At 43.4% G+C, this 18,605-nt stretch overlaps 1 protein-coding gene across 1 annotated transcript in view; it reads left to right on the forward strand.

Annotated features, from left to right (window-relative positions):
• Window positions 1–18,605, forward strand: part of ABHD17C (abhydrolase domain containing 17C, depalmitoylase) — a 57,128-nt gene that overhangs the window by 36,265 nt on the left and 2,258 nt on the right. Inside the window, exon 2 of the mRNA XM_005301705.5 lies at window positions 13,131–13,310. Coding sequence (XP_005301762.2) covers window positions 13,131–13,310 — 180 coding nt within the window. The remainder of the gene's footprint in view (window positions 1–13,130; window positions 13,311–18,605) is intronic.

The following is an 18,605-nucleotide window of genomic DNA, read 5'->3' on the forward strand; positions in this document are numbered from 1 at the left end:
CCCCAGTAGTAAATGGTTGCAGGATTAGACCCTTAGTTAAGAAAATATTTCAGTACAGTCTTAAAATGTAAGAAACCAAAAATTGTCAACTGAGAGAAGCAACTTCTCACCTCCTAGCTGTGTAACAAATAGATTTCTGTTCATGTCCCAAGATCACCTCTCTCTTGAGGCTAGGAGTACTTCAAAACTCCAATGAAGTCCAGCTTTGCAGTCCAGAAATGAAACACTTGAAATCTAGGTCACAGTTTCAACTTGCCCTGATAACACTCCAGAGCCAAGAGGAATGGCAGATGCTCAGGGACTGTGATGGTGAGACAGCATATAGGTACCTAACTGGAATTTCCACTAGGAGGAAAGTGATGCTGCATTGTGAGTCCTTCACAACTAATATTTAAAAGGGTTTATTTTAATTATGGGCATGCACAATTAGAATCTGGAGGACATTCTTCCCTCCACCCCCAGATTTCAAAATTCACGGTATTTAATTTCTTCTTAAAACAGCTGGATTTTTCCTCTTTAAGAGTCTAATCCTGCAAATGCTTGTTTACAAATGAGTATAATACTTCCTACTGTGTTGTGTGTGTGTGGATTTATCATCGTGGTATTTGAATGAATTTAGTAGCCAACTGCACTGCTTGCAGTTGGGTTAAATTGGGAGTGGGGTAGAGGCAGAGGCAACATGCAGGATCACATGCCCCCCAGATTTCCACCAGGCTTTGTTTGCCCCGCTCAGTGACATGGTGCGGCCGGGCCCCCTCCCTGTGTGGCAGCTGCCTGAACCAGCAAGCTGCACCCCATGAGAAGAGGCAGAAGCAACAACTGGGCGCTGCAGGGAGGGGCTGCTGTTTTTGGGGAGGGGGGAATGAGCGTAAGGAAGGGGCCTGTCACACTGGGGCATGACTTGAGCTGTTCCGGGGGCAGCAAAATCATTAAATTGTTCGCCCCCCCCCCCCCCCCATCAGTAGGTATGGGTTGTCTCTGGATAGGGGTGATTCCAAGCTCCACCCACATGACTTGCCAAAATAAGACACCACTTGGCAAATTGTGCAAACATTCACAATATATGTGCCGCTTGCGTCTGCTGGACTATGTGAGTGATCTCCCCATTGGTGCAGTTTTTATATGCCCAAGAGGTCTGCTCTCTTTTGGCTTGGCTTCTCTTGTTTGCGGGAAGGGGGTGAGGTGGGGAGAAAATGGTGGTATCTCCCAAGCAGCACCCACTTTGCGGCTCCAAAATTAGACTTCACACAATGTAAATCGTATAGTGCTGGGACCCTCCCGGTCTGCTCTTAAATGAGGGATGAGATAATTTTATTGTTAGCTAACTCGGCTGCCCAGTGATGTTAACATCACCCTGAGGGTTTGTCTGTCTACACAGCAGCTGGGAGGTGTGATTTCCAGCTGGGCCGAAAATAGCAGTGTGGCCGCAGCAGCATGGCTAGCTGCCCAAGGACGTACCCAAGGGGTCAGGTGGAATGGTACTGAGCCTGAGCCGCTGTCCTTGCGGCTGTAACCGCACTGCTATTTTTAGCCTGCTAGTTCAGTCAAGCTAGCCTGGGTATGTCTGCTCTGCCTCCAGCTGCTTTGCAATAAGGTAATGGGCAAGTCACACCTCCATTGTTCCAGGCTGTTTGCAGACCTCTCTGCATTGGTTATGCTCGGTTTGTATTTCTGAGGTTTTTTTCAGAACTATTAGCAGCCAGAGAGTGACTCTTAAACCACAACTACACTACAGGGATTATAGCAGCATAGCTACGGCACCGTAGTTAGGACAGCATCATCACTTAGGCCATGTCTACACTAGCGAATTTACAGCAGCACAGCTGTACTGATGCAGCTGTCCTGCTATAAGGGGTCAGCAACCTATGGCGCGCGAGCTGATTTACAGTGGCATGCTGCTGCTGGCCTGGGGTCCCGGCCGCCGGCCCCCCTCAGCCCGCTGCCAGCCTGTATGCATGGAATCCCAGGCCAGCAGTGGGCTGAGCGGGGCTGGTGGCCGGGACCCTGGCTGGCAGGGGCCGGTGGACAGAACCCCAGACCTGCAGCAGGCTGAGCGGCTCAGCCCGCTGCCGGCCTGGGGTCCTGGCCTCCGGCCCCACTCAGCACGCTGCCAGTCTGGGGTTCCGTCCGCCGGCCCCTGTAAATGTAAAATGTATTACTGGCATGCAAAACCTTAAATTACAGTGAATAAATGAAGACTTGGCACACCACTTCTGAAAGGTTGCCAACCCCTGGTGTAGCCGCTCTATGCCGAGGAGAGAGAGCTCTCCTGTCAACATAATAAAACCACCTCAACGAGCAGCGATAGCTATGTCAGCGGGAGAAGCTCTCCTGCCGACAGCACTGTGCACACAAGCGCTTATGCCAGCGAAACGTATGTCACTCGGGATGTTTTCTTCACACCCCTGAGCAACATAAGTTTTGCTGACATAAGTGTTAGTGTAGATGTGGCCTTAGTGTGGATGCAATCTACAGCGACAAAAGGGATTTTTCCATCGCTGTAGGAACACCATCTCTGGGAGTGATAGTAGCTAGGCCAACAGAAGCATTCTTCCATCAACTTAGCTGTGTATCTAACGCAGGTTAGCATAGCTACAGAACTAGAGGATTTGGATTTTTCACACCTTTAAGCACCATAGCTGTGTCAACCTACATTTTAAGTGTAGACCAGGCCTTAAATTTTTAAATGAAAGTTCAAATTCTGGACAGCAAGGTAGTAGCTTCAGAGAAGCATGGTATATGGGCATGTACACGCTGTTTCCAGGTCCTATTTACAGTGGTTAGCATTAAGCCCCCTATTATGCTTTTGCAGGATTGGACTCTAAATTTGCAAAAATACCTACTTCAGAAATTCTGCCAGTCCTAGTTCTTACACACATTACAAAGACCTTGCTTAATGCTGTGTGTAATCTTACCTACAGTTAGAGTGAAATATTTGATACTTGTGCATGTTTTCTCTATATCTTTTTGCAGGGGAAGATGTTAAGCAGTGAATATAGTCTTGAAATATATAACTTTCTAATGGAAATCACTGGTACAAACATGCTTTTTTTAGAACGGCATTTTAGACTAATATGGGAGGGTGTCTGAAAATATATTTATGTAATTATAAAAACTATTGCGTGCATACCCCATAGCGGCTTCAAAGAATAAACAATTAGATGTTCTTATTAAAAGTAGCTTTATTATTCTTAGGTCACAAATTTTGACCAACCTTACAAAATTAAACATTCTTTCGTTAGGGTGGACTATCCACTGGATTCTGAATCTGGGTAAATGACCTGCAAATTCAAGTAAAAGTTCTATCAACTTTGGAAGAGTAATATTCTCTTTTACATAAATAGCATATAAATCTAACTTTAAATGTAATGTACTGCAAGATTACACCAAAGACTCCATAAGATGTCCTTTTCTTACCTAGCTGGGCTGTGTAGGGCAAGCTCTATACTGCTTAGTTACTCACCACTCCATAGATCACCTGAAGTTTTTCATTGTTGAGTTAACATAATAAATAAGTAATAGAATCCATTGTCGCAGTTAGGGCGAGATTGAACCTTTGAGCTCAGCCCTGAGGATTTGATGATGTGTAGCTGTACTACCACAAGGAGTTGACTCCTCTTGTCCTGAGGAAGAATAAGTTGCTGCAGCCCTGAAAAGAGTGCTGCTTTCCTACCTACCCAGCGGGCTGGTAGAGCCATGGTTCCTCCCACTTCCTGTCCATTTCCTTGTGGAGGGAAGTCACTGGGTATATCACAGGGTACTAGTGTCGTAATCCAGGCAGACCTAACAAGACCACATGATCTGGTGTGGGGCCTAGCTCCCTTCTCTGCTACCCTGCCTAACTTCATTAGGATTGGACAAAACTAGCCCTTGGGATATAAACAGTCAGTATTTTGTTCTGTTTCTCCAGCGTGTAGCCCGATCTATCCATATCTATATATAACATCGATTACTTAAGAATTCCCAGTTATCACTTTGAGGATTGGCAGGTTCTTGTCCCAAGATCAGGCCCAGTATTATTCAAATTATTTTATAGTTGGGAACCCCAATACGTCTGTTAGTCTATAAGGTGCCACAGGAGCCTTTATCACTTTTTACAGATCCAGACTGACGCGGCTACCCCTCTGATACTCACACTATAGGAACTCTTCTATATTTACATATAGTTTAATACATTTAGCACAGTCACAAACACCCCAACTCAGTAAGGTAGATAAAGATTCTACAGAATGTACATCTGCACACCCATATACTCACACCATCCCTTGTAGAACAATCTGAAACGTTGGCCATCATCTTCCTCAGCACCATCACCTTCCCCCCTCGTCACCAGTGGTCATCATTCTGGCATCTCCCAGGGACTGTATCTCCTTCTCCTACTGCCCCTAGGCTGGGAATGTAACTTTTATAATACGATATGCTGAAGCCATTATGTTTGCTTATTCAGTAGGGGTATTTCCCATTTTCCTTATTTGTATATCCTCATCTTACTAAAGTTGGCGTGTGCTTCTCCTCTAGGTTAGTATATGAATGGTTTCAACTTATCATATACGTCAATTCATTACTATGACGCTCTTGTGGTTGGGTATCTGCAGGTTTAGCACATGTACCTGTTATTTACGTCATGACACTCTTGTGGGTGGACTCTTGGACATTGTGGTTGGTTGTTCCTGTGGTCAAAAATTCCCCTTAAACACTTTATTTTCAGCTCCCCAATACTTGGGATTTGGGCTGGTTTTTTCTTTCAAAGTTCATATAGGCCTAAAGCCTTATGTTAACTTGCTGAAGCTAAAGTCTTACAGCAGTGTTTCCCAAACTTCAGACACCGCTTGTGCAGGGAAAGCCCCTGGCAGGCCGGGCCGGTTTGTTTACCTGCCGCGTCCGCAGGTCCGGCTGATCGCGCCTCCCACTGGCCGCGGTTCACTGCTCCAGGCCAATGGGAGCTTCTGGAAGCGGCGGCCAGTACATCCCTCGGCCCGCGCCACTTCCAGCAGCTCCTATTGGCCTGGAGCAGCGAACCACGGCCAGTGGGAGCCGCGATCGGCCGGACCTGCGGACGCGGCAGGTAAATAAACCGGCCCAGCCCGCCAGGGGCTTTCCCCGCACAAGCGGCATCCCGAGTTTGGGAAACACTGTCTTACAGGATACAAGCCTGTAGGTTCCTTACATTACTGTTGAATATAATAGAAGTAGCTAAATATAATGAAGGGAAGGCAGTGAATATATAAAGGCAAGCTAGCAGCAATTAATTATTCTCTTTTCAGGGGCATAATAAAGGAAATCACATTTATTTCCTATTCCATTGGGAACACAAGGGTAAAGATGAACTTTTCAAATGGAAGAGAATAAAAAATTTTAAGCTTCTAAGAAATGTTAGAAATAAGAAAGCTTCCAAAATAGCACTTTGAAATGGTCTCTAAAAGGCTAACCTGTATTAACTAATACTGTACTACGGTTACAGTGTGTGTCTGTGTTAATTAGCATGGGGATTTCCCAGCGCTATAAGTTAATGATAAATGGCTATTTCTTTTATTTTCTGAGACGCATCAAATCATCAGAAATAATTTAGGCTTAGTGAAATCAAACTATGTAAGATCCCTTGATTAAATATTTCTGTCCTCTGTTTGAATTATTCCAAGTGTGAACACATTCACAGAGCCACATCTTGTGTTTTGTTTCGACTGTTGTCTACTTTTTGTCTGCCTCTGTGGCAGTATGTTAGGCTATATGCCAAAAAAACCCAACCCAACCAACACTGGTCATTTTTCAGATAACTTCATAAACCAGGCTATTGTGCAGACATTTTTTTGCTCTTACCGCAGTGGAAAAGTAAAAGTGATGAATTAGTGCAGCCCTAGGTTCTGTGGATGTATACACTTTCCATTACAATGAAGAAAACTAGAATAGCATAATGAGAATGAATTTCCGTGTTTTATTGTGCATGTTAAGGCTTTTTAAAGTGAAGTCAAGGAATCTTCCACCAGTGACTTATTGCTTATGTACTGCAGTTTTCAGGTTTTCTGTAGTGCTCAAAATATTTTAATTTTCTCATTTGGAGATTGATACTTTATAGTGTTGCATCCCACCCCTTCCAAGCCAGAGATTCCCTGCAGTGTCATTGTTGGCATCTAGTAAGGAACTTAAACCTGTGGTATTCTGGTCTAAATGCAAGAGAGGTATCCGCTGAGGCATGACCTGAAATGCAGTCTTTGTGTCCAATCATGCAAACACTCACAGACTTCAAGGCCAGAAGTGACCATCGTGATCATCAAGTCTGACCTGCATGCTGCAGGCCATAGAATCTCATCTACCCACTCCTGTAGTAGGCCCATAGCCTCTGGCTGTGTTACTGAGGTCCTCCGATCTTGTTTGGAAGACATCAAGTTACAGAGAATTCACCATCTTCTCTAGTTCAAACCAGGAAGTGATCCTTGCCCCACGCTGCAGAGGAAAGTGAAACTGCTTACCCCCACCACTCTGACCTCAGGAAAAACTCCTTCCCAACCCCAAACACACTGCCTGGTGTAGTATTTATTTACTGGTATGAGTCCTCTGGTTTAAAAAAAAAAAAAAAAATCAGTGGGACTAATCACATGACTCAGCCCAATTGAAACAGAAGTCAAAGGTCTATCACTTCCCCCATTGTAAAAATAACTGACTTCCTGTGGATTTCTCTCTAGATTGGTGAGGCAGTTCTATAAAGGATAACTCCAGCCAACAATTTAATTTTTTTATAAGAAATGGAAACATTACCTAAGTACTTCCAGATGCTGAAATTTAGAGCTGATCCAAATCATCTGAGTTTTAAGGATGAATGATCTGTTTGGCAACAAAGAATTCCATGCTATTTCTTGACCCTAGATCTTTATACTAGTTTATACTGTCTAAAGATCCTAGATGCTTCTACAAAAACTCAGAAATTTAAAAACAAATATGCAGGATAACTTTGTTCTAACTTTGTAACATGAGACATATACTCCTGAGGGCATTTTGTGCCAAAAATTTAAAAATTCTGTGCATATTTTAAAATTCTGCAAAATTTATGTATCAGATAAATGTGGAAACTTCAGCATGGCATTGGGGAGCACAGACCACTGGCCGCACGGAGTGGAAGATCACTGTGAAGTCCCCCCCCTCCTCCCCCGGGACACAGACTCAGTGGTGAGGCTGCAGCCAACCCTGACATAGCACAAGCACCAGGCCTGCCCCAGAAACACCCCAGGGCCCTGCCCCTCCATGCCAGATGCACCAAGTGCGGGCAGGCAGGCTCAGCAAGGCAGGATCCAAGTGTGAGTTGAGAGGGTTCTGTGGGGGTTGAGAAAGAATCTGGGTGCAGGCGGCTCAGTGGGGGATCCAGGTGAGGGGGGATCTGGATGCACAGGAGCTATTTGGGGGGGTTCTGGGTGCAATGGTAATGGGACTCTGCAGGGGGGTCCAGGTGAAGTTGGTTTGGGCTCAGGAGGGTGGGTCGGGGTGTGCGGGGGATAGAGCTCAGTAGGGGGGTCAGGGTGTGAGGGGCTCAATGGGGGGGTTCAGATGCTGGGGGAGGAGGGCTCAATGGGATGGGGATCCAGGTGCAGCTGGTTGGGGATCGGTGGGGATCAGGGTGCAGGTGGCTCGTCAGGGTGGTCCAGGTGCAGGGGGAGTGGGACTCATCGGGGGGGTTCTGAGTGTGTTGGGGGGGATGAGGCTTGACTGGAGGGTTTGGGTATGAGGGGGTCTGGATGCATGGGGGCTGGGCGAATGTAGGAGCAGCTCCCTGTACACGGATCTCTCCCCCTGCAGCTGAGGAGGGATGGATGCAGGAAGCCGGGGGGATGGGAGTTTGCAGAGCTTCCTGCAGCTGGGGGAGAAATCTAAAGGGGGGTGGGGGGCTCTGACCTGGCCCTGGATGCCGTGCAGGGGAAGAGGAAGTCTCATTCTCCCCAGCCCAGCCAGGACCAGCAGCTGAACCCAGCACAGGGTAGGAGCCACCAGTCAGGTCTTCCCCAATCCTGCCCCTTCTCCCACAGTGATTTACCTCTCTGCGGGCTGCCCTGGGCACCCAAAACCTACTGGAGAGTATTGTATGACTGCTCTTGTGGCTTCCCTTTGCTTCCTTGTCAGGAAAGTCATTTTTCTGTGGGGAAGCAAAGAAATATGCAGGGAACATAAATTCTTCACGTGCGCAGTGGCGCAGAATTCCACAAGGAGTAGACATAGCAGTTACCTTGAAAGTAGGTGCCTTGAAAGTATCAATGCCAGAGGTTTACATTTTTTTATATAAAGGATAGCAATAAAGACTTTAAAAAAGGAAGTAGGTTATGAGATGTGCTCTAATAAAATTGTTCTAGAAATCTGTAATCACCTCTAAATATGGCATTGAGGTTTGTCTATTTAGCTGAAATGTGCTGGATTTATTTTACATATTTGCAAACTAAATTATTTAGTGTTACTTGAAAACGATTTACTGGAGCTCCCCGTGAGAGATGGACCCATAATGCCATTAAATTCCAAATGGTTCCTTTTGAAAGGGACTTATTGCTCTATATTTCTGAGGCCCTAGAAAAAAAGCAGGGCAGCCTCTGCTTACAATGCAGGCACTTTCCTTTCAAACTGTCCCTAGATATAGTAAATATGAAAGCTAAATGTTGGGTATGAGAACGGTGGGGAGGGACTAACCAAAATTGGTTTTTCAAAGAGACTGACCCCACCCCAAAATAGACATGTTGAGATGGCCTGAGTCTCTGTTTCAGAGTTTGACTTAGTGATGTGTCTGGGAACAAGCAGAGTAGTCACCAATTTCAGTCTGTTTGTAGCCAGCAACTGTGTCCTCTCAGCAGTGGTACTCAACCTTGTTGGGCTCAGGACCCATTTGTAAATGTTTATGGCCTGTCATGATCCAGTAAACAGTTTGGTGGTGGAGAACCTGGGGTGGTTTCAGGTGGGTCCTGCCCCCTGGGGGGGTTGGGTCCTGCACAGCATTCACCCCACAGTGGCAACTCCTTTGCTGTGGCCTGGTTTGGCTTGGCCCTCCGCTGTGGGCATTGCAACCTAGGGGATTGCAGTGCCACTCAGGTTTGGCCCCATCCCCCAACTGGACCAAATTTGTGAGAGTGGCGTTGCCACTCACTCAAATTTGGCCTACCTGGACTCCTGTCATCATGATGGCTGGGTCAAAGCTGAGTGACGCTGGAACCCCAGAGGTTGCAGAGGCTGGAGCAGGGCGGCGAGCCCAGCCAGCCCTGTGGGACCGGAGCTGCCATGCAACCCTTTGAAAAAAACTCTGGTGACTCAATTTTGGGTCCCGACCCACAGGTTGAGAAACCCTGCTGTAGTGGGTGCATTGTGATTGCAAATACTTGTGAACCTTTCCACTTATGAGTGGGGTCAATAGAAAAAATAAGTGTTTGTTTTTTCTCTTGCAGAAACATGCTCTGTTTTGCAGCTGTCAACCATTTTAAAAGTAAAAGACATGGTCTCTTTGTTTTGTATGTGAGGCTACACTGTAGTCTTTCTTGTGCCTATATAATTTTTGTAGATGCTTCAAGATTTGCTCTTTTCTCCAAATTGCACTGGTCCCCTGCGCCGCGCTCCTCACCCCAATGGTTTTGAGACTTACAGGCAGATAAGCTGAGCTCTGTAGAAACAACACAGTTGCATACCCGCAAATTGTAGCTTGGGTCTTCCATTCAGTCACATGGACTTCTGTTTCCACAGAGACCAAAGCTCATTTATTTCATGGAGGATATTTTTAGGAGACACTCTTTGGGTGGTAGACTAACATTCTTCCTTTAAGAAGGAAAATGAGTGGTGACAGAATCCTGAGGAAAATAATTAGTCTTTTCAAAATATGATTTTATTTTTTTTAGCTTTCTCCCCTCCCCCACTGCATTTTTTTTCTTGCCAGGTTGTTTTCCTCACTCTTCCTTTCTTCTCTTCTTGACTTCAGGTTCTACTCCCTCTGCTCTCTTTCCACCCATGCATGTCCTCTCCTGTGTTTTCACTTTCCACCTGACTGTTCCCTTTTTATAAAATGTTTATTATTTTAAGGAGCTGAGACATCACCAATCAAAACTTAAAACTGCAGGTGTTTAGATTCTGTTTCACCGGTTCATGGACCTTGCTCTTGAATCATCAAATGGCCTTTGGCCCTGCAGTAAATGTGTAAAATATAAACACGTGTTTTGTTCAGCTGTTTCGAGGTGAATTTGTCTGAAAGATGTGGCACTCTTCTGATCAAAAGGAGCAAGGGCAAAGGGAAAGATAACTTAAACTAGTTATAGGAACTTCCACTATCTAATTGCTTGATGCTGATTAGCTAGAAGTGATGTAGACATGACAACTACGCAACTAAAACAATCTTTAGTTGCCCTTCCTGCTTTGTGTCACTGCTAATTCTGGTACCAGTTACACCCTTGTCACTTGACTCAGTGCATGTTTCAGCACGTTGCACTGTATACCGTAAAGGACAATATTAGTGTCTTAATTCTTTAAAGACAAATATAGCAAAAATGCCACTTCACAGCTATGATATAATCAGAACTAAACTTTTAATGGCTCTGATACTTAGTCAGTGAAACAGGGCTGATTGCAATGTAGAAATCCCCAATCTTTATAGCACTTCACACGGCATCCTACTTAAACTGATTTGCTTCCTGCGAAATGCAGATTGTGCCTTAACTTTTTTGCTTCTAGAGGGCCTACCACTGTGGTAGCTATGTGCTTTGCTGAGAACACAAATTACATAAACCACTTACAGAAACAAACTAAAACCAAAAGTGGTGAAAATGAGCAAATGGGGAAAATCCTAGCCTCTGGGCAAAGACAGGGTTACAAAGCTCGCACTCTAGGGAGCAGATCACTGTTGCATTGTGCTTTCCCTTCATCTACCTGTTGTTGTCTTTACCATATGCTTAGATTGTAAACTCTTTGGAAGAGGGACATCTCTTCACTGTATGTTTGTACATTGTCTAGCACAATGAATGCCTGATTGGTGCCTCTAGGCCCTACTGCAATGTTAATAATCTGTGGAATGCCGCACGCACGCTGCTGCTGCTGCAACGTTTAGGTTGTGGTGGTCTCTGCTCCGACTGCACTCATCTCTCTGAGTAACAGGGTGAAATGGCTGGTGGATGGATCAACATAGTTGAGTGCACTGCTCCCAAATCTCTCGGCTGCACTGTACCATGAAGTGAGTGTAGATTCTTTCAAATGACTTCTGGAAAGAAATTTTGCCCCCATTTAAGTCAGTGGGGCCAGGATTTCACTCCTCGGATTCTCTTCCTGTGCAACAGAACCATACAGGGTTTCGCTGCATCCCAGGCCCCCTCTGCCAGCCAGGGAAAATTTGCCCTAAATGAGCATTACATCTTGAAAGACATCAGACTCTGGCTGTGATAGACCACTAAGAGGATAGAGTTCACTCTGGGGACAAATTTTTATTATAGTTGCTTACTTATATTGCAGTAATGTTACGGTGTGTTAAGCATTGTACAAACATCTGGGAAGGCGCAGTCCCTGTCTCAAAGAGACTACAATCCAAATAAATCTTGCTTTATTATAAAATTAAATATCAGACTGTAACCTGTCCTAGGATGATTAGTACCATGTTCCCCCTTCTCAGTAACTTTTCCTAGCCGGTGGGTGCTTGACCCCTCTCTGCCCCTGGCCCAGCCCTAACTTCCCCCTGCCCCACCCTCATTCCAATCCCTTCCCCAAAGTTCCCACCCCAACTCTGCCCCCTCCCTGCCCCTATTCCAACTCATTCCCCAAATCTCCACCCCAGCCACGCCTCTTCCCCGCCTCCTCCCCTGAGCATGCCGCTTTCCCGCTGTTCCAGCTGTTTTGCGGAGGCAAGCACTGGGAGGTAGGCGGAGAAGCGGGGACGCGGCATGCTCAGGGAGGAGGCGGAGGTGGGGCGGGGAGGGGAGCTTGGCTGCCGGTGGGTGCAGAGCACCCACCAATTTTTCCGTGGGTGCTCCAGCCCCGGAGCACCCACAGAGTCAGCACCTGTGCTTCCCTGTCCCTTTTACTGCTGCCATAGGAGCAGCTGATTGCTTGCTGGTGGGTTTCTGGTAAAGCAGCCAGTCACGTGTGCAACAGGCTGCTATCCATTTCATATCCAAAGGGACTGAAAACCTGCCCCCATACCACCTGGTGGAATCCCAGCTCTAGGTTCTGACTTCCATTGCCATAGCAATGATAGTATTAGGCCCCATTGTCACTATCATTGGAAAAATGCACTCTTACAAACCGATTAAAAAATATTTCCTACCGGAAACGTGCATTCCTCTGCAGTGAATTATTTCTTTGTGCCTCTTGTAATAAAGTGGGCCGGACACTGAGGATCTGTGGGTAATATCCTGTGCCTCTCAGAATAGCAGCTATAATTTGTGTGTTAAAGATTGTGGTGACCAAATATTGTTTATCCTAAAAACTTGAGATTACCCTGGAAAGTAATTTAATATTTTAAACCAACTTTTTGATATTTCTGAGTATCTAAGATTGTGATATTAGTGATGCTTTGTAGCAGCAGATTACTATACATCAGTCTGTAACTTGAGCTATAAGTAAAGTAGGGTCTGAAAACTATATAGCACATAGACTAGGTGCTAACAGAATGGATGAGAATAATTAAGATCCATCCATCTTGCATTTTATTAAATATCTAAATAAGGCAATTGTACTTAATTCCCAGTTAATTTGATCTTGATTACATCTCCTCTTGGATTGAATCCGACTGTTTTTATATAACAAAGAGCTTTTTTTAAACAGGAGACTGAGTGTCAGCGTTAAGATAGCAATTCCTGTAAGATTGCTTTTTTCAGTGTCAAACACGGCTTACTGCGCTGTGTTGTGGAAGATAACTTAAATTCCTGAACATTCACAAGTATGGTTGAGCGTAACCAGCGTGCCGATAATCCTGAAAGTGTTCTAATTACTACATAATACTTCGATAATGATTTACTCTGCTATTACATACAGACTTGATCCTTTCCTATATACTGGGAGTGGATTTTGGAGAGCTGCAGTGGGTAGAACGTGTGGGGGTTTTTTGTCCCTGTCGCTGTTCTTCATTTGATCTAGTTTGTAAAAATAAAAAAAATTAAAAAAAAAATAAGCAATATATTTTCTAATTCTCTTTGCAGGTATGGTGTGAGTCCTGAGAACATAATTCTGTATGGTCAGAGTATTGGAACAGTCCCGACAGTGGACCTGGCATCTCGGTATGAGTGTGCAGCTGTAATCCTTCATTCTCCTTTGATGTCTGGATTACGGGTAGCTTTTCCTGACACCAGGAAAACATATTGCTTTGATGCTTTCCCAAGGTATGTGCAAATATTGCTGGAGGGATTGCTCTATGGTCACCTTAAACTTTTCTGTGGTGTGTTCTTTTATTTGTATTGTGACATGCATCTTGAGCTTTGGAGAGGCACATCTTATAAATCAAAACAGATAATAAATATATTCATTTGCCACTGAGTAGCTTGTAGTCTCAAACTGGCATGCTAGTTTGCTAAATAAGCAAATAAAGAAAACCCTACAATCTTTACAGCTATTTATCATTTCAATTTTTAATGCTCGTACACAGTCCACCAATCCATTGTATGTTAAATTTGGACTGGTAACTGTTAGCTATGGTTGCGCTGTCAAGTGCTTTTAGCTAAAAAGTAACACCCCTTTAGAAGTGTACATTGCTCAGCCAACTCTGATTTAAAAGGTACGTGGTGTCAACAAATATACGTGGAAAGAATTTTAGGCTTCTTGTTAACTGCTGATACTGCTCTACAAAAACAATGGACAGGAAGAATGGCGCAGTGATTAGGGTACTAGCCTAGAACTCTGTGACCAGCTCTGCCACAGGCTTCCTATGAGTCTCTCTGCCTCAGGTCCCCATTTGTAAAATACTTCCTTGTCTCACGAGGGTGTTGAGGATAAAGGCATAAAGATTGAGGTGCTCAGATACCACCATAATGGGGGGCACCTAAGATCAATTGGTAAGATATGTGGCAGCACTTCAGCTGTTGTCTTTAAAATGAGCTTAAAATCTTTAAAATGCCGCATTGAAAGTTAAACATGATTAGTTTCAGGCTAACAAATACACTTGTCTCTATTGTTTAGGCTTTTACATTCTGGATGCTAACAGCTGTTCCAGGAATCCTAAACTGTATCAAACACTGAGTTGTAAAAGCAAGTGAAATTTACATCCTAAGAGTGAAAATCAGGGACTAGAGAGCACCCTTTAATGTTGCAGTTGTTTTTGCAACACTTACAAACGTTTGTATGTGGGATGTCCACAAGGATTCCATGTTCAAAGCAGAAACTGCATCTTCCAGAGCACAATCATTCTTTTTTTCTGAGTGAGTGAGAAAGGTGGAGGCCCAAATTTCACACACTGGAACCTCGAAGAATCAATTTTGTGGGACTACTGTGACAAAGAAGCCAGATGTAATTTATTTTAACTCCTACTTCTTTAATAATTAAAACTTCATACTAATGAACACACTTTATCTAATTTGCATCTGAAAATTGCTTTAATAAACCAGTACATATTACAACATTTTGATATAGTTTTACTACACTTTTAAAGATTTAAGTGTAAGAAAATATCTTAAACTAGTGGCTCTCAACCTTTCCAGACTACTGGACCCCTTTAGGAGTCTGAGTTATCTTGTGTACCTCAAATTTCATCTCACTTAAAAACTACTTGCTTACAAAATCAGACATAAAAATACATGTTGCTGGAAAAATTGCTTGCTTTCTCATTTTTACCACCTAATTATAAAATAAATCAATCGGAATATAAACATTGTACTTGAATTTCAGTGTATATAAAGCAGAATAAACAAGTCGTTGTATGAAATTTTAGTTTGTACTGACTTCACTAGTGTTTTTTATGTAGCCTGTTCTAAAACTAGGTAAATATCTAGTTACGATGATGTACCCCATGGAAGACCTGTGCATACCCCCAGGGGTATGCTTACCTCAGGTTGAAAACTACAGTCTTAAACCACCTGCTGCTTATTGCAGTGACGGTTAACTGAGTAGTCAAATTTGCTTTGAGTAATCAGCACCAGATTCTTGTTTGACTTCTCTGGGAGGCATTTCTCAAGTACAAATAGTTCTAATCCTTGTCTAAATCTGAACTGTACAAGGCCATTTGGTGGAAGCAGTATTGTTTAACATTTTACTACTATGACACTATGCTGCAGAGTGTACTTTGCAGCTACAGAAGCCATCAGTGATTCTCTAGGGACTTGAATGTCTGCTATTCAGTTAGGGTGACCAGATGTCCCAATTTTATAGGGACAGTCCCGATTTTGGGGTCTTTTTCTTATATAGGATCCTATTACCCTCCGCCCCCTGTCCTTATTTTTCACATTTGCTGTCTGGTCACCCTATATTCAGTATTCCATGCAACTTTTTCCAGAGAAAGGTTCCTCATTTGAGCATAGCAGTCATATATAGTAGCATTGTCTTCTGAGACACTCATCCAGTGCTAGTGATATTGATCTTCAGACAATAATGCATGCAAAAGTCTGAGAGGAAAAAATACCCCAAGTAGTTTCCTGTAGCCAGGGAAGGGAGAAGACGAGCAGACTCCAGGGAGACTTGTGCAGAGTTGCGCTCTGTGACCTGCTGCAGACTTCGGGTACATCTACACTGCAAAAAAAATGGGACAATGAGTCTCGGAGCCCACGTCAGCTGACTTGGGCTTGCTGGGCTCACGCTATGGTGCTAAAATTGGCAGTGTACACGTTCTCACTCAGACTCTGAAACTCAGCAAAGGGGGTGGGTCTTGGAGCCCAGGCTCCAGCCCCAGCGAGAATGTCTACACTGCTATTTTTAGTCTGTAGCATTGGCCTGGGCTCTGAGACTCGCTGCGGGGATGGGGGGAGGGAGGGTTCACCATGTAGGTGGACCCTTTGTAGCTAGGATATAGCAGTGGAATTCATTCTATTTGTTACGATCAAGTTAAGATAAAACATAACATATCTAACATTTAAAGAGCGAGTTTTAGGAAGACAGACTAGCTAGTGAGACAACTACTTCTTAAAATACATGATCTTCAAGCTTATAGAGCTACAAGTTTTTTGTGAAGTCGTCATCCTTAGTACACTTCTCAGCAAGTTAAAATGTGAATTCACTGAGGGTGTATTAGTGGTTTAAAAGATCTTGCTCTCAAACTTGTGCATTGTTCTTCTCTTAGAGTTTTTAAATATCGAACATTTATGATTAGATATTTATAGATAAGTATTAGATTAAATCTAGATAAGTATTAAAATTAATACTTCTAGAGGAGGAAAAAGCTAAGGTTTTTAATTACTTTAGTCACAAGATTGTGTAGCAGTGATAAGATTAAACAAGCCAAACCAAACAGTTTAAAAAAATAAATAAGTGTATATGTCGGGGGGAAGGGGTGTTTAAAGCTTCACAGCAGAGATGTTGTACAGTATTTTTTTATTAACCTTCTACTGATCTGGTCATTGCTCTGACTGACTTCACTTATACTTAAAACAAGGGAAATAAACATTTGTGCATTTTCATTAATGTGTACAGCTCAGCTGTCTGCCTTCACTGTAGGAAACAATATGTTTATATACACCTTTGGAGAATTGCTGTTATGTGTGTTTTATGTTGGGACCTCATGAAAATGTAGTCTCTGTAGATTTCCTAGCTGCAGAGTGGTGTGGCTGAGAATACCAAGTAGGCTAATGTGCAGTTTAAATACTGCTTTACACGTAGCTGAGTTGGCAATGGGATGCTTTCCAATTTTTTGCAAAATACAAATATTTTTTCTTTAATGACAATTCATCATCTGTATTCACAAACTGTTAAGCTAGTTACCTGGATGCTGCAATGATGGGGGTTTCCCAGCTTTCTAAAATATATTAAAAACAGTAGCTAGCTAATAAGAGTGATATATAAAAAGTCTTTTGTGTACATAACTGCACATAGCTGACATGCCTATTATGAAATCTTTACTCAGTGGCCGGCAAGTCCATTGGGTTTTAAGACTTTAAACTAAATTATTCAATATTTTGCTTATTTCACATTGCCATTTAATTATGGTATTCTTCACCTGGGGATGCAAATAAAAACTACAATTGTACATGTCTTATATTGACAGCTTCTCTCTAATGTTCTTAAAGTCCTTATCTGTATTCCACATGGAAAAATCTAAACCTGACTAGTCCATATTTAATGTTTTCCTATCTAGAATCTAATCTCAAAATCAAAAGACTTAACTTTTTACTGTTTTAAGCTTGTACAGTCTGTTTTAAAGAGATACTGGGATGTAGAGAGACCAAAATGTTTGTTTAGCAATAGCTGTTACCTAGAATCCCACAGTACACCAAATGCTGAGCTTTTACACATGTTCCAGTTCACATTTAAATTTTTGAATTAAATTATCTGTATTTTCAAAATGTTATATTTATTTGTAAATTGTCACATTGGCTTGGCTATATTTTTGGGTTTTACTCATTTTGAGCGACTGGATAGATCAGGGGTCAGCAACGTTCAGCACGCGGCTCGCCAGGGTAAGCACCCTGGTGGGCCGGGCCAGTTTTATTTACCTGCTGACGCGGCAGGTTCGGCCGATCGCGGCCCCCACTGGCCGCGGTTCGCTGTCCCGGGCCAATGGGGGCGGCGAGAAGCGGCGCGGGCAAGCAATGTGCTAGCCACGGCTTCCCGCCGCCCCCATTGGCCCGGGACGGCGAACCGCGGCCAGTGGGGGCCGCGATCGGCCGAACCTGCCGCGTCAGCAGGTAAATAAAACTGGCCCGGCCCGCCAGGGTGTTTACCCTGGCGAGCCGTGTGCCGAACGTTGCCAACTCCTGGGATAGATACAGCTTCACTTTTGTGTAGTCACTTTCACATCTAGATGTTTCACTTCTTCTCTTCCTTTGGGAGTAGCAAAATCCTGACTCCCTTTAATTATTGTTCAACCTTTTTTTAACAAATCATAGAAATTAGAGGTGGGAAAAAGTTGTCTACTCTAGTTATTGTGTCAGTTCAAGATTGTTCACTACAATAGATCTTCTGATGTCTTATTTCAGATGTCCAGAGCGATGGAGTTCTCACCACTTGGGGAAGTCTTCCACAGTGTAATAGATATCACTGTTAAGAAAACTTGCTAACAAGCAAGCCAACTCTTCCTTTTCCTAATTTCATCTCCTTATTTCTAGTTCTATCCCCTTGTACCACCAAGTAGTTCCTTTCTTTCCTTGGTGTCCACACTCATCAAATATTTTTAGATTGAGATGTATTTACCTATTATGAAAAGTATAGTATATTTAGTTCATTCTAGTACTTGACAGGGAAGCAACAAATAATTCTATATGTAAATTGTTGTCTAAATATGATATATTGGAACTTAGAAAATAGAGTGGTGAGAACTATAGATACTGTAGTAGCTTAATCATTCTCCTTTCCTCCCACCCTGCTCTCCCAAAAACAAGAAGTCCAATAGAAATATTATACTGCTAAAGGAAGCTTGCATCTAAGCTGAATGTTTACTTTAAAGTCAAAATTTCCCCAAATTTATGTTGTGAAAAATAAGCCTTTTCAAAACCCAAGAAATCCATTAAACAAATCCTGTGTGAGATTTTTTTATGGTT

The sequence above is a fragment of the Chrysemys picta genome, chromosome 10 (assembly GCF_011386835.1).
Source record: "Chrysemys picta bellii isolate R12L10 chromosome 10, ASM1138683v2, whole genome shotgun sequence".
In the NCBI taxonomy this organism is placed as follows: domain Eukaryota; kingdom Metazoa; phylum Chordata; order Testudines; family Emydidae; genus Chrysemys; species Chrysemys picta.